This window comes from Haematobia irritans, chromosome 2 (assembly GCF_050003625.1).
Source record: "Haematobia irritans isolate KBUSLIRL chromosome 2, ASM5000362v1, whole genome shotgun sequence".
NCBI lineage: Eukaryota > Metazoa > Arthropoda > Insecta > Diptera > Muscidae > Haematobia > Haematobia irritans.
Window position 1 is genome coordinate 178,653,567 of NC_134398.1, and position 15,508 is coordinate 178,669,074.

At 26.3% G+C, this 15,508-nt stretch overlaps 1 protein-coding gene across 1 annotated transcript in view; it reads right to left on the bottom strand.

The window, feature by feature from the left end:
- Nucleotides 1-6,910: 6,910 nt before the first annotated feature.
- The window catches only part of wry (delta and Notch-like EGF repeat containing weary), a 333,478-nt gene continuing 324,880 nt past the window's right edge, over nt 6,911-15,508 (bottom strand). Inside the window, exon 12 of the mRNA XM_075296948.1 lies at nt 6,911-7,336. Coding sequence (XP_075153063.1) covers nt 6,926-7,336 — 411 coding nt within the window. The 3' untranslated portion in view covers nt 6,911-6,925. The remainder of the gene's footprint in view (nt 7,337-15,508) is intronic.

The window sequence follows — 15,508 nt, forward strand, 5'->3', positions numbered from 1 at the left end:
CTATACACAAAAAAAAATTTTTTTTCTGATTCAATCACGAAATTAATTGATCTAATTAATTTTTTAATTGAAGTGTCTTCAATTACAGAAATGATAGTATCAATTAAAAAATTAATTGAAGGTCAATTAAAAAACTAATTGATCCAATTAAGAAATTAATTGATACTATTTATATATTTTTGTGATTGATTTTTATTTTAATTAAAAAATTTCTCGAATCAATTAAATTTTTAAATGAATATTTTTAAAATTCAATTAAAATTTTTATTGGAAAAAATTTCGGGAAATTTTTTCTGTGTAGAAATGAAATTGCACAACAATTTCTCATAGGCATACAATTTTGACAAAATTTAATACAGAAATGAAATTTTGCAAAACTTTCCTATAGAAATAGAATTTTGTAAAAATTCCTATGGACATAAAATTTTGAAAAATTATACTACAGAATTAAAATTTTGCAAAATTTTTCTATAGAATTGGCATTTTGCAAAAAATTTCTATGGACATAAAATTTTGACAAACTTTTTAACGAAATGATACTTTGACAAATTTTTTTTAGAAATAAAATTTTGACTAAAATTCTACAGAATATAGAATTTTAACAAAACTTTTTAACGAAATGATATTTTGACAAAATTTCCTATAGAAATAAATTTTTGACTAAAACTCTACAGAAAATAGAATTTTTCAAAATTGTTTTATAGAAATAGAATTTTGATAAAAATTTCTTTTGAACTTTTTTTATAGAAATGGAATTTTGCAAAAATTTCCTATAAAAATGAAATTTTGGTAAAATCTGCTATAGAAAAAAACTTTGCAAAAATTTCCTATAGAAATTAAATTTTAAAAAAATTTTCTATAGAAATGGAACTACGCACAAATTACTTATTAAAAAAAAATTTAATAGAAATGGAATTTTGCAAAAATTTCCTATAAAAATTAAATTTTGCCAAAATCTGCTTGGAAAAAACTTTGCAAAAATTTACTATAGAAATTAAATTTTAACAAAATTTTCTATAGAAATGTAACTACGCACAAATTTCCTATTAAAAAATAGAAATGGAATTTTGGCAAAATCTTCTATAAAAATGAAATTTTGGCAAAATCTGCTTGGAAAAAAACTTTGCAAAAATTTACTATAGAAATTAAATTTGAACAAAATTTTCTAAAAAAATTAAACTACGCACAAATTTCTTATTAAAAAATATTTTTTTTAATAAAAATAGAATTTTGCAAAACTTTCATATAAAAATGAAATTTTGGCAAAATCTGCTATGCAAAAAAAAACTTTACAAAAATTTCCTATAGAAATTAAATTTTAACAAAATTTTCTATAGAAATGAAACTATGCACAAATTTCTTATTAAAAATATTTTTTTTAATAGAAATGGAATTTTGGCAAAATCTGCTATAGAAAAAAAAACTTTGTAAAAATTTCCAATAGAAATTAAATTAAAAAAAAAAATTCTATAGAAATGAAACTATGCACAAATTTCTTATTAAAAACTATATTTTTTTGTCAAAGTTTGCTACTCAAATGTAATTTTTTCCAAAATTTCTTATAGAAATGAAATTTTGATAAACTTTCCTAGAGAAAAGAAAGTTTACAAAAATTGTCTATTGGAAGGAAATTTTGCACAAAATTTTCCATAAAAATTAAATTTTGCAAAAAATTGTCTATAGAAATGCAAAAATTTCATATTATTTTTAGACAATTTTTTTTTTAGGAAATTACAATTTTGACAAAATTTCATAGAGAAATGAAATTTTAAAAATTTTAAATAGAATTTTAACTAAACTTCCTATCGAAATGAAATCATGTACAAATTTCCTATCAAAAATTATTTTGTCTCAAAATTTGCTATTAAGATGCAATTTTGCAAAAATTTATTTAAAATAAAAATTGAAAAAAAAATCCTATTCTTAGACATGAAGTTTTAACAAAATGTTCCTATAGAAATGAAATTTTGTACAAAATTTCTATAGAAATTAAAATTCGAAAAAATTGCCTAAGGAAATGCAACTTTTGCAAAATCTCCTGTAGGACTGAAATTTGCATAAATGTCATAGAGAAGTGCAATTTTAAAAAAATTTCCGAAAGAGATGCAATTTTGCAAAAATTTTATAATTGCAAAATTTTCTCCTATAGAAATGCAAACATTTTCCTTAGAAATAAAATTTTGACCAAATTTCAGATACGCAAAAGTTTTGAAAAGAAAAATCGAATAGGAATGATATTTTGACAAAATTTCCTATATGAATGAAATTTTACAAAAATTTCCTGTAGATATGTAATTTGCAAAATGCATAAATTTCCTAATAAAATAAATTTTGCTCTAAAATTGAAATTTTGTACAAATTTCCTGCAGAAATACAATTTTTCAAAAATTTGCTGTAGAAATGAAATTTTATGAAATTTTTCTATTGAAATCAAGGTGTGACAAATTTTCCTATAGAGGTAAAATTTTGCAAAAATTTCCTACATAAATATATTGTTGCCAAAATTTCTGATAGAAATAATAGTTAAAAACAAGTATATACGGCCGTAAGTTCGGCCAGGCCGAAGCTTATGTACCCTTCACCATGGATTGCGTAGAAACTTCTTCTAAACGTACCAAGAGGCCCCAAAACCAAATCTCGGGATCGGTTTATATGGGGGCTATATATGATTATGTACTGATATGGACCACTTTTGGCACTGTTGTTAAATATCGTATACTACCACCACGTACCAAATTTCAACCAGATCGGATGAATTTTGCTTCTCCAAAAGGCACCGGAGGCCAAATCTGGTTATCGGTTTATATGGGTGTCATATATAATTATGGACTGATATGAACCAATTCCTGCATGGTTGTTGGATACCATATACTAACATCGCGTACCAAATTTCAACCGAATCGGATGAATTTTTACTCTTCCAAGGGGGCTCCGGAAGTCAAATCTGTTGGTCGGTTTATATGGGGGCTATATATAATTTTGCACCGATGTGGACCAATTTTTGCATGGTTATTAGAGACCATATACCAAATTTCAGCCGGATCGGATGAAAATTGTTTCTCTTAGAGGCTCTGCAAGCCAAATCGGGGGATCGGTTTATATGGGGGCTATACGTAAAAGTGGACCGATGTGGACAAATTTCTGCATGGTTGTTAGAGACCAAATACTAACACCACGTATCAAATTTCAGCCGGATCGGATGAAATTTGCTTCTCTTAGAGGCCTCGCAAACCCAATTTTGAGGTCCGTTTGTATGGGGGCTATACGTAAAAGTGGACCGATATGGCCCATTTGCAATACCATCCGACCTACATCAATAACAACTACTTGTGCTAAGTTTCAAGTCGATAGCTTCTTTCGTTCGGAAGTTAGCGTGATTTCAACAGACGGACGGACGGACGGACATGCTCAGATCGACTCAGAATTTCACCACGACCCAGAATATATATATAGTTTATGGGGTCTCAGAGCAATATTTCGATGTGTTACAAACGGAATGACAAAGTTAATATACCCCCCATCCTATGGTGGAGGGTATAAAAATTTGCTATAGAAATGAAATTTTGACAAAATTTTCTACACTAATGAAATTTTGCCAAAAGTTCATACAAAAATGAAATTTGGAACAAATTTCATACAAAAATGAAATTTGGAACAAATTTCCTATAAAAATGAATTTTTGCTAAAAAATCTAATAAGAATGAAATTTCCTATAGGTGGAAAATTTTGTAAAAATTTCCTATAGAAATTAAAATTTCTATAGAAATTAAAATTCAAAAAAAAAAAAATGCCTAAGCAAATGCAACTTTTGCAAAATATCCTGCAGGAATGAAACTTACATAAATGTTCTAGAGAAATGCAATTTTACAAAAATTTCCAAAAAATATCCATTTTTTGCAAAAATTTTATATTTGCAAAAATTTCCTATCGAAATGCAAAAATTTCCCTTAGAAATAGAATTTTGAATAAATTTCTAAATACGCAAAATTTAAAAAAAAAAAATCGAATAGAAATGACATTTTGACAAAATTTCCTATAGAAATGAAATTTCACAAAAATTTCCTGTAGATGTGCGATTTACGAAATGCACAAATTTCCTAACAAAATATATATTTTGCTGTAAAAATGAAATTTTGTAAAAATTTCCTGTAGACATGAAATTTTGAAAAAATTTGCTGTAGATATTTATATTTTATAAAAAATTTTCTATTGAAATGAAGTTGTGACAACATTTCCTACAGAGATAAAATTTTGGAAAAATTTCCTATACAAATATATTGTTGCCAACATTTCTGATAGAAATAGTAGTTTAAAAATTTTTAAATGAAAGATCTAAATGAAAGAAATGAAATTTGGACAAAATTTTATTATAACAATGAAATTTTGACAAAGTTTTCTACAAAATTTAATTTATGACAAAATTTCCTATAGAAATTAAACTTTGAGAAAAATTTCATATAGAAATGAAGTTTTGCTAAAATTTCCTATAGAAATGAAATTTTTCTAAAAAAAATTCTATAACAAAGAAATTTCCTATAGGTAGTAAATTTTTCAAACATTTCCTATAGAAATGAAATTGGGACTTCTATAGGAAATTTTTGCAAAAAGTAGTTCTAAGTTTTGTCACAATTTTATTTCTATAGGAAATATTTGCAAAATTTTCTACCTATAGGAAATTTCTTTGTTTTCTACAAAATTTAATTTATGACAAAATTTCCTATAGAAATTAAACTTTGAGAAAAATTTCATATAGAAATGAAGTTTTGCTAAAATTTCCTATAGAAATGAAATTTTTCTAAAAAAAAAAATTCTATAACAAAGAAATTTCCTATAGGTAGTAAATTTTTCAAACATTTCCTATAGAAATGAAATTGGGACTTCTATAGGAAATTTTTGCAAAAAGTAGTTCTAAGTTTTGTCACAATTTTATTTCTATAGGAAATGTTTGAAAAATTTACTACCTATAGGAAATTTCTTTGTTATTGAGTTTTTTAGCAAAATTTCATTTTTATAGGAAATTTTAACAAAATTTCATTTTTATATGAAATTTAGCCCAAATATTATTTATGTAGAAAATTTTTCAAAAAATTCCTATAGAAATGAAATTTGGCAAAAAATTCCTAAAGAAATGCAATTTTGACCAAATTTCCTATTGATATAAAATTTTGCAAAAAAAAAAAATCCTATAGAAATTAAATTTTGCAAAAATTTTATATACAAATGAATTGGTGCAAAAATTTTCTATAAATTTGAAATAAAGATAAAATTTTGCAAAAATTACCTATATAAATATATTATTGCCAACATTTCTGATAGAAATAATAGTTTAAAAAATTTTAGATGAAAAATTTAAAAATGAAATTTTGACAAAATTTTCTACAAAATTTAATTTTTGACAAAATTTCCTATAGAAATGAAATTTTGAGAAAAATTTCATATAGAAATGAAGTTTTGCTAAAATTTGCTATAGAAATGAAATTTTGCTAAGATTTCCTATAGAAATGAAATTTTGCTAAAAAAATCATTTAGCAAAGTAATTTCCTATAGGTAGCAAATTTTTCAAACATTCCCTATAGAAATGAAATTGTGACTTCTATAGGAAAATTTTCTATGGAAGTGAAATTTTGCAAAAAAAGAAAAACTCCTAGAGAAATTAAATTCTGGCCAAATTTCCTATTGATGTAAAATTTTGCAAAAAAATCCTATAGAAATGAAATTTTAAAAAAAATTTACATAAAAATGAATTTGTGCAAAAATGTTTCATAGATTTGAAAATTTCCAACAATTTCCTATAGATATGAAATTTTGATAAAAAAATCTGTTTCAAATGTATCGTTGGTACAATTATGTTCTTCTTTGCTTTTTTGTACATTAAAAATGTCTTATCAGTATCATTATCTTTCCAAATTAACTTTCTAAAAATAATTGAAATTTCGATAATGTAAAATTTGTCCTCATTTCGCTGTTCATCTATTTTAAGTGCAGACATCAGAAAATCATAAAAAAAGAAACAGTAGACTGAATTAACTTTGGCCTCGGCAATGAGTCGTTAAATTAGCATTCCAATAAATGTAAGGAAACAACGCTGAGATGTACTTATCTCAAAATTGACTATTAATTGGCTCATCTAGTCATGATGCTCTTTGGTGGTGTAGTTCAATCCACTTCAAATTCAATTTGTTACAGCCCAAAGGGCAGAGCATTGAAGCGAAACTGAAGTCTCAATGTTAATGCCCATCATTTTACTAACATCATCCCTATGATCATCTTCATCCAATTCGTGATTTAGGAGAGGAAGAAGGAAAAGTTGTTCACAAAAAAATAACATTAAAATTTAAAATGTAATGAATTAGCAAAGGTTCGTTCGTTTTTTTTTTTTTGTAATATCAAGCAATGCTTTCAATTGTTTTTCTGTTAGATTTATTTTTTCTTCATTTTTGCATATTCGTTATTCTCTAAATAAAAACTAAACAAAAAAAAAAATGTAACAAAAATCAGTTTAGTAAGACCGTTTTGTAAATTTAACTAACCAATTATGATTACTGCTACGACTTATGCTGCTGTTGAGGCGACCAGAACAACGACCATTGGACTCTAGGCTATTTGCTTGCTTTACAGGGCTATAGCCTAGAGTTTCATTACCACAGAAAACAGACTTACGACCATTCTCACTGGGGCAGCCAATATTTTCGCTACCACAACCATGAAATACACCATCATGGTAATGGGAAATATGCTGTTGCTGTTGCTGCCGCTTTAGGGCTGATGGCCAAAATCTTTGTCCTAACGTTGTCATCATTCTTAGTCGTCCTTCACATCCGCCACCTCTTAAACTACTGCTATTATATGCACCCACCTCCATACACGACCTCATAACGCCTCCATCATTGCGCACACCATCACCTATGAAATGTGTCGTCGAATTTCACTGGATCAACGGTGAGTGTTGGGAATTTTCACTAAAATCTACTGTATAATACATATCGTTCTCCAAGTTCATGGCCAAATGACGCTGAAAGGGCCGTTCATTTAATTGGCCAATATGATGTTGCTGTTGCTGGTGTCCTCCTGTTGACGTTGAGGACGATGACGCATTTGTGGCTGGCAAATGTCCAACACTGTTACGTTGTATGGGTGCGGATAGGGAAGAGTTTGCTGCATTGCTAGCCCCACCACCACCACCGCCGCCACCACCCTTGCCACTTAGCCAATGACGACTGATTTTCGAAGAGGCTTGCTTGGTACGCCAACGGAAACCCAGTATGGGCAGGAAACCATAGGTTCGTGTTGAAAATTTACGATACGTCTGATTTACTTTGCAATGGCATATGGTGAGCTGTAATTAAAAATCATCGAAATGGAAAAAAGGAAAAGAAACCAGATTATTGGGTTATTCGAAAAAAGTGTTCTTAATGTGTGTGTGTGTTTAAAAGATGCTACTTAAAAATTAAAAGAAAAATAAAACAGTGGTTTTAGTAATACCTATAAAATATGAAAATCTTTTTTCCATCAGAAAATTTGTCAAAATTTTATTTCTATGGAAAATTTTTGCAAAATTTCATTTCAATAGGAAATGTGGTCCAAATTTCATTTTTAATAAGAAATTTGGTAAAAACATCATTTCTATAATAGTTTGATATGAAGAGGAAATTTTTTCAAATTTTATTTCAATAGGAAATTTTTCCATAATTTTATTTCTATGGAAAATTTTTTCACAGCTTCACTTCTAAGGAAAGTTTTGCAAAATTTTACTTCTATAAGAAATTTTCTAAAAAATTTAAATTTTTTAGGGAATTTTATCCATGCATTAATTGTTGTTAAAAGTTTACCTCACAATTTCATTTATATATGAAACCTTGTAAAATTTCCTTTTGAAAGTAAAATTTTCCAAAAATATATTTCCACAGAAAAGTGTGGCAATATTTAATTTGTTTAGAAATTTTTGTGAAAAATTTAATTTCTACAGAAATTTTTTCACAATTTCATTTCCACACGATTTTTTTTAAATTGTATTTACATAGCAAATTAAAAAAAAAAAATAATATCTCTTAGAAATTTAATTTTAAATATTATCTAAATTTCATATCTCTAGGACAGTTTGCAAAATTTAAATTTTTATAGAAAATCTAATCAAAATTTAACTTCTATCGGAAATTTTGCAAAAGTTTCATTTTCATAGAAAATTTTGTCAGAATTTCATATCTATAGGATTTTATCGAAATTTCATTTCTATAGAATAGTTTGTCAAATTTCTTTCCTATAGGAAATTCTGTCAACTTTCATATCTATAGAAAATTTCTGCCAAATTTCATTTCTGTAGAAAATTTTTGCAAAATTTCATTTCCATAGGAAATTTTGGCAAAATTTAATTTCAATAGGAAATTGTTGCAAAATTTTCTTTCCATAGGAAATTTTTATAAAATTAAATTTATTTACAAGTTTAATAGAGTGTAATAGAAGCTTTTCATTTCTATAGAAAATTTATAGGAAATTTTTGTACAATTTCATTTCTGTAGGATATTTTTGCAATATTCTTATAGACATTTTTTCAAAATTTTATTTCTATAGGAAATTTTGCCAAAATTCCATTCTACAAGAAATGTTGTCAGAGTTATATATCTATAGGATGTTATTGCAAAATTTTATTTAATTTTTGTCAAATTTAATGTTTATACCCTCCACCATAGGATATGGGTATATTAATTTTATCATTCCGTTTGTAACACATCGAAATATTGCTCTAAGACCCCCATAAATTATCTATATTCTGGGTCGTTGTGAAATTCTGAGTCGATCTAAGCATGTCCGTCCGTCCGTCCGTCTGTTGAAATCACACTAACTTCCGAACGAAATTATATCGACTTGAAACTTGGCACAAGTAGTTGTGCCATGAAACAAATTTCATCCGATCCGGCTGAAATTTGGTACATGGTGTAAGTATATGGTCTCTAACAACCATGCAACAATTGGTCATAATTATATATAAACCCCATATAAACCGGTCCCCAGATTTGAACTCCGGAGGCTCTTGGAAAAGCAAATTTAATCCGATCCGGTTCAAATTTGGTACGTGGTGTAAATATATGGTCTCTAACAACCATGCAAAAAATGGTCCATATCGGTCCATAAATATATATTCCCCATATAAAACGATCCCAAGATTTGACCTCCGGAACCTCTTGGAGGAGTAAAATTAATCCGATTCGGTTGAAATTTGGTACATTGCGCTAGTATATGGCCGCTAAAAGACATGCAAAAATTGGTCCATATCGGTCTAGAGTTAATTATAGCTGATGGAAAATCACACAAAAATTGGTCCATATCGCCAAAAATAATCTACCAAAATTTTATTTCTATAGAAAATTTTGTCAAAATTTTATTACTATAGAAAATTTTTTCAAAATTTTATTTCTATAGAAAATTTTGTCAAAATTTTATTTCTGTAGAAAATTTTGTCAAAATTTTGTTTCTATAGTAAATTTTGTCAAAATTTTATTTCTATAGACAATTTTATCAAAATTGTATTTCTATAGAAAATTTTCTCAAAATTTTATTTCTATAGAAAATTTTATGAAAATTTTATTTTTTTGAAAATTTCATCAATATTTTATTTCTATAGAAAATTTTGTCAAAATTTTATTTCTATAGAAAACTTTATCAAAATTTTATTTCTACAGAAATTTTTGTCAAACTGAATTATTGACGGCCTTTTTTTGTTTTATGGACTAACTTACAATTTAGAAGACAGTGTTAAGGAAGTTTTAAGATACCTTGCCATCGGCAAGTGTTACCGCAACCTACGTAATTCGATTGTTGATGACAGTATTTAGTAGAAGTTTCTACGCAATCCATGGTGGAGGGTACATAAGATTCGGCCTGGCCGAACTTACGGCCGTATATACTTGTTTTTATAGTAAATTTTGTTTTTATAGTAAGCAATTTTGTCAGAACTTCATTTCTATGGGAAATTTTGACTAGATTTTATTCCTATAGGAAATCTTGTCGACATTCCTTTTTTATAGGAATAAAAATTTAATTTCTATATTAAATTTTATCGTAATTTCATTGAAAAAAAACTTTTTTTTTAATTTCTATAGGAAGTTTTCTCAAAAATTGTTAATATAGGAAATTTTGTCAAAATTTCACTTTTATGGAAAATTTTTTCAAATTTTCTTTTATATAGGAAATTTTTTCAAAATTTCATTTCTATTAGAAATTTTGTCAGAACTTCATTTCTATGGGAAATTTTGACTAGATTTTCTAATTAAAATCTTAATTGAGTTTTAAAAAATATTCAATAAAAAAATTAATTGATTTAACAAATTGTTTAATTGAAACAAAAATCAATCACACAAATTATTTGTATCAATTAATTTTTTAATTGGATCAATTAACATTTTAATTGACTGTCAATTAATTTTTTAATTGATACTATCATTTCTGTGATTGAAGTCATTTCAATTAAAAAATTAATTGGAGCAATTAATTTCGTGATTGAATCAGATTTTTTTTTTGTGTATAGGAATAAAAATTTAATTTTTATATTAAATTTTATCGTAATTTCATTGCTATACTTTTTGTTTAAATATACGAAATTTTCACAAAGTTTCATTTCTATGGGACATGTTATAAAATTTATATTTTAATTTAATTTATATGAATAGGATATTCCATAACATTTTATTTCTATAGAAATTATTTGCATAATAATAAAATAATTTCTGTACGATTTTTTTTTTCAAAATTTAATTTCTTTAAAAAATGTCGTCAAAATTTAATTTCTATAGGAAATTTGAAGTTTTATAGAAAATCTTTGTAAAATTCAATTTCTTTGGTTTTTTTTTGCAAATTTTGTTTTCCAAATTTCACAATTGTGATTTAGCTATACAAGGATTCTTCCCTAAATAGCCTAAAGCCCCCTCACTCCTTCGTCTTAGTTAAGAAATTCAAATAACCATTTGATGTTTGACTTTTTGTCTCATCCAATTAGTAATACTCAATTACTCTGCCTTAAAATTTTAATAACGTTCGTATTACAAGACCAACTTGAATTATTTTTTTTTTTCTTGTTTACCTTTGCAACAAACTTTGTCCTTGATTGTTAGAAATCCACGAACAATTTAGGAAATTTCAACAATGGGGAAAACTTTCAACGAGGGTAAATGCCTTTGGTAGATTGAGTGAATTGATGACGACGAAGTTGTTATTGTTTTCGTTGATGTTATATACAAATTTCAGATTTTTACATAGAAAATGAATTTAAATACAAAATAAATAGAAAATTCTCTTTGAAGTCTTTTGTATACTAACTTTCCATTAGGGAGATTATTTTCTTCTAGGAGTGAAGTAAAGGAAAAATCTTTCAACTTTTAGAGTAAAATTTGCTTCTGATATACAAAGGCTACAATCTTGGAAAGTAGAATATTTAAATTTCAAATTTTTCTATTTCTATTTATAAGTATGGACGAAAACTATGGCAGCCAATGCGATGTGAAATTGTTAGAGTAATTCTCACATGACAACCAAATGTAGGACGTATATTCCATTGGAAAATATTAAATAAATTGGAAGATCTCGTGATGCAATGGTTAGCATGTCCGCCTTGGATATACAGGGTCGTGGGTTCAAAGGCAGTTTCGACCAAACACCAAAAAGTTTCTCAGTGTTGAATTATCTCACTTCAGTAATGCTGGTTTACTTGTCAAAGGGGTCAACTGAAAATTTCCCTCTTCGACTGTCCACCACAACTCAACCGAATTTCCGAATGTCAATCCGTTGGACCATTGGTCGTTCATCTTTCGTATTCATCGCCAGTGGGGTCAAAATAAATGCCGAATAATATCGGGAAAATGTCCTCATGTCAGAAAGGGTCAAGGCCTGTGGGGTCAAAATAAATTCCGATTAATATCGTGAAAATGTCCTCAAGGCAGAAAGAGACCAACTGAAAAATTACGCATTCGAATGGCCACCGAAACTCAACCGCCACCGTAACGGCTAATGTTCCTTCCCCGTCCATATTTATCGACAATGGGGTTGAAATAAATGCCGAATATTATCGGGAAAATGTCACAAAGACAGTATTGAAGCCCCGGGCAGACAAACATTCTGGCCACAGACCATGAACATTCCAACAGGACTCACCACCATTGCGCTCAGCACGCGTCATCTAAGATTGGCTTGAAACGAAGGTTCCTCCCTTCACTTCTACCCCACAAAAATCACCAAAATTACCGAATGTCAATCCATTGGACCATTGGCCGTTCCCTCTTGTATTCATCTACCATCAAAATAAATGCCGAATGTCATGGGGAAAATGTCCTAACGACAGAATGTACAAGAGGAAAACTAAAATGTACCCCTTTGTTTTGCCACCTGAACCCCAGCGCCACCGTAATGGCCGCTCCCTGCTCGTATTCAACGACAGTAGGGTCAAAATGAAGCCCTGGGCAGCCAAACATTTTGGTCGCGGAACATGGACATTCCAACAGAACACATCACCATAACTCTCAGCTTAAAAAGCACGTTCCTCGCTTCATTGCTGTCGTACAATGACCACCAAAGTCTCAGGATATCAATTCGTATGACATTTGCGCTTGTGGAATTTTGAAGAGTAAGGTTGGCACAAAACTGTACCAAAGTGTCAACAACGGCCCTTTGCTGAGTATATGCTAAAATTCCGCAGAACCACTTTCGTGTAGCATGTGTTGACGGTGGGGTCTAAATATATATTGAATATTTTCGGGAAAATGTCCTAAAGAAATTATTGAAGCAGACAAACATTTGGCCGCAAACCATGGACATTCTGAAAGGACTTAGTACTATCGGTATTAGCACACGAATGGATTATAAAGGATATTTCTCGCTTCATTTCTATCGCAAAATGTTCACCATTATCTCCCGATCTCAATCCGTTGGACTTTTGTACTTTGACAACATTTTCTATAGAAATAAAATGTTGACAAAAGTTTCTATAGAAATAAAAATTTGACAAAATTTTCTATAGAAATTCAATTTTAGCAAAATTTTCTATAGAAATTCAACTTTGAAAAAATTTTCTATTGAAATAAAATTTTAAGAAAATTTGTTACAGAAAAAATTTTTTTTACAAAATTTTGTATAGAAATAACATTTTGACAAAAAAATTTCTATAGAAATTCAATTTTAGCAAAATTTTTTATAGAAATTCAACTTTGACAAAATTTTCTATTGAAATAAAATTTTAAGAAAATTTGTTATAGACATAAAATTTTTACAAAATTTTGTATGGAAATAAAATTTTGACAAAATTTTCTATAGAAATAAAATAATTTTATTAGAATTTTTTTGCAAACTTTTATTTCTATAGGAAATTGTTATTTATAGAAAATGTTTACAAAATTTCATTTCTGTAGGAAATTTTATCGAAATTTCATATCTATAGAAATTTTTTGCAAAATTTCATTTTCTAAATTTTTGCAAAATTTTATTTCTGTCGGAAATTTTTGCAATATTTTATTTCCATAGAAAATTTTGTCAAAATTTTATTTCTGGAAAATTTTTGCAAAATTTTACTTCTATAGAAAATTTTTGCAAAATTTCATTTCTATAAGAAATTATATTAAAATTTTAGTTTTTTTTTTACAATATTTCATTTCTATAGGAAATTTTGTCAAAATTTCATTTCTATGGGAAATTTTGTAAAAATTTCATTTCTAGAGAAAATTTTTGCAAAATTATCTTTTTGTAGAAAATTTTTGCAAAATTTAATTTCTGTAGGAAATTTTTGCAATATTTTATTTCCATAGGAAATTTTGTCAAAATTTAATTTCTATAGGAAATTTTTGTAAAATTTTATTTTTATAGAAAATTTTTGCAAAATTTCATTTCTATAAGAAATTATATTAAAAATTTAGTTTTACAGAAAGTTTTTGCAAAATTTCATTTATATCGAATATTTTTTCAAAATTTCATTTTTATATGATTTTTTTTTCAAAATTTCATTTCTATAGGAAATTTTGTCACAATTTCATTTCTATAGGAAATTTTTGCAAAATTTAATTTCTGTAGTAATTTTTGCAAAATTTCATTTCTGTGGGAAATTTTTTCAATATTTTATTTCCATAGGAAATTTTGGCAAAATTTTACTTTTATAGAAAATTTTTGCAAAATTCAATTTCTTTAAGAAATTATATTAAAAATTTAGTTTTTTTTTACAAAATTTAATTTCTATAGGAAATTTTGTAAAACGTTCATTTCTATAGAAAATTTTTGAAAAATTACATTTTTGTAGAAAATTTTTGTAGAAAAATTTCATTTCTGTAGGAAATTTGAGAAATATTTTATTTCCATAGGAAATTTTGTCAAAATGTAATTTCTATAGGAAATTTTTGTAAAATTTGATTTTTATAGAAAATTTTTGCAAAATTACATTTCTATAAGAAATTATATTAAAAATTTAGTTTTACAGGAAATTTTTGCAAAATTTATTTTTTCAAAATTTCATTTTTATATTATTTTTATACCCTTTACCACTATTGTGGTACAGGGTATAATTTTTTTTCAAAATTTCATTTCTATAGGAAATTGTGTCACAATTTCATTTCTATAAGAAATTTTTGCTAAATTTTATTGCCATAGCAAATTTTGAATAGATTTCATTTCTATAGAAAATTTTGTCGACACTCCATTTCTATAGGAATATGTATCAAAATTTAATTTCTGTATTAAATTTTATCGTAATTTCATTACTATACATTTTTTTTTAATTTTCTATAGGATATTTTCTCAAAATTTGTTCCTGTAGGAAATTTTGTTAAAGTTTAATTTCTATTGGGGATTTTATATATGAATAAAACATTTCACCATATTCTATTTGTATAGAAAATATTTGCAAATAATATAATTTCTGTACTAAATTTTTTCAAAATAAAAATTGTTTAATGTTTTACAAAATTTCATTTATATGGGAAATTTGTCATTTATATAGGAAATTTTGTCAAAAAATGTATTTTTATTTATTTGTCAAAATTTTATTTATTTTGACAAGATTTTCTATAAAAATAAAATATTGACAAAATTTTCTATAAAAATAAAATATTGACAAAATTTTCTATAGAAATAAAATTTTGACAAAATTTTCTATAGAAGTACAACTTTGAGAAAATTTTCTATAGATATAAAATTTTGACAAAATTTTCTATAGAAATTCAATTTTAGCAAAATTTTCTATGAAAATAAAACTTTAAGAAAATTTTGTATAGAAATAAAATTTTAAGAAAACATAAATTTTCTATAGAAATAAAATTTTGACAAAATTTTCATAGAAATGAAGTTTTGACAAAATTTTCATAGAAATAAAATTTTGACAAAATTTTCATAGAAATAAAATTTTGACAAAATTTTCTATAGAAGTACAATTTTAACAAAATTTTCTATAGATATAAAATTTTGACAAAATTTTCTATAGATATAAAATTTTGACAAAATTTTCTATAGAAATAAAATTTTAAGGAAATTTTGTATAGAAATA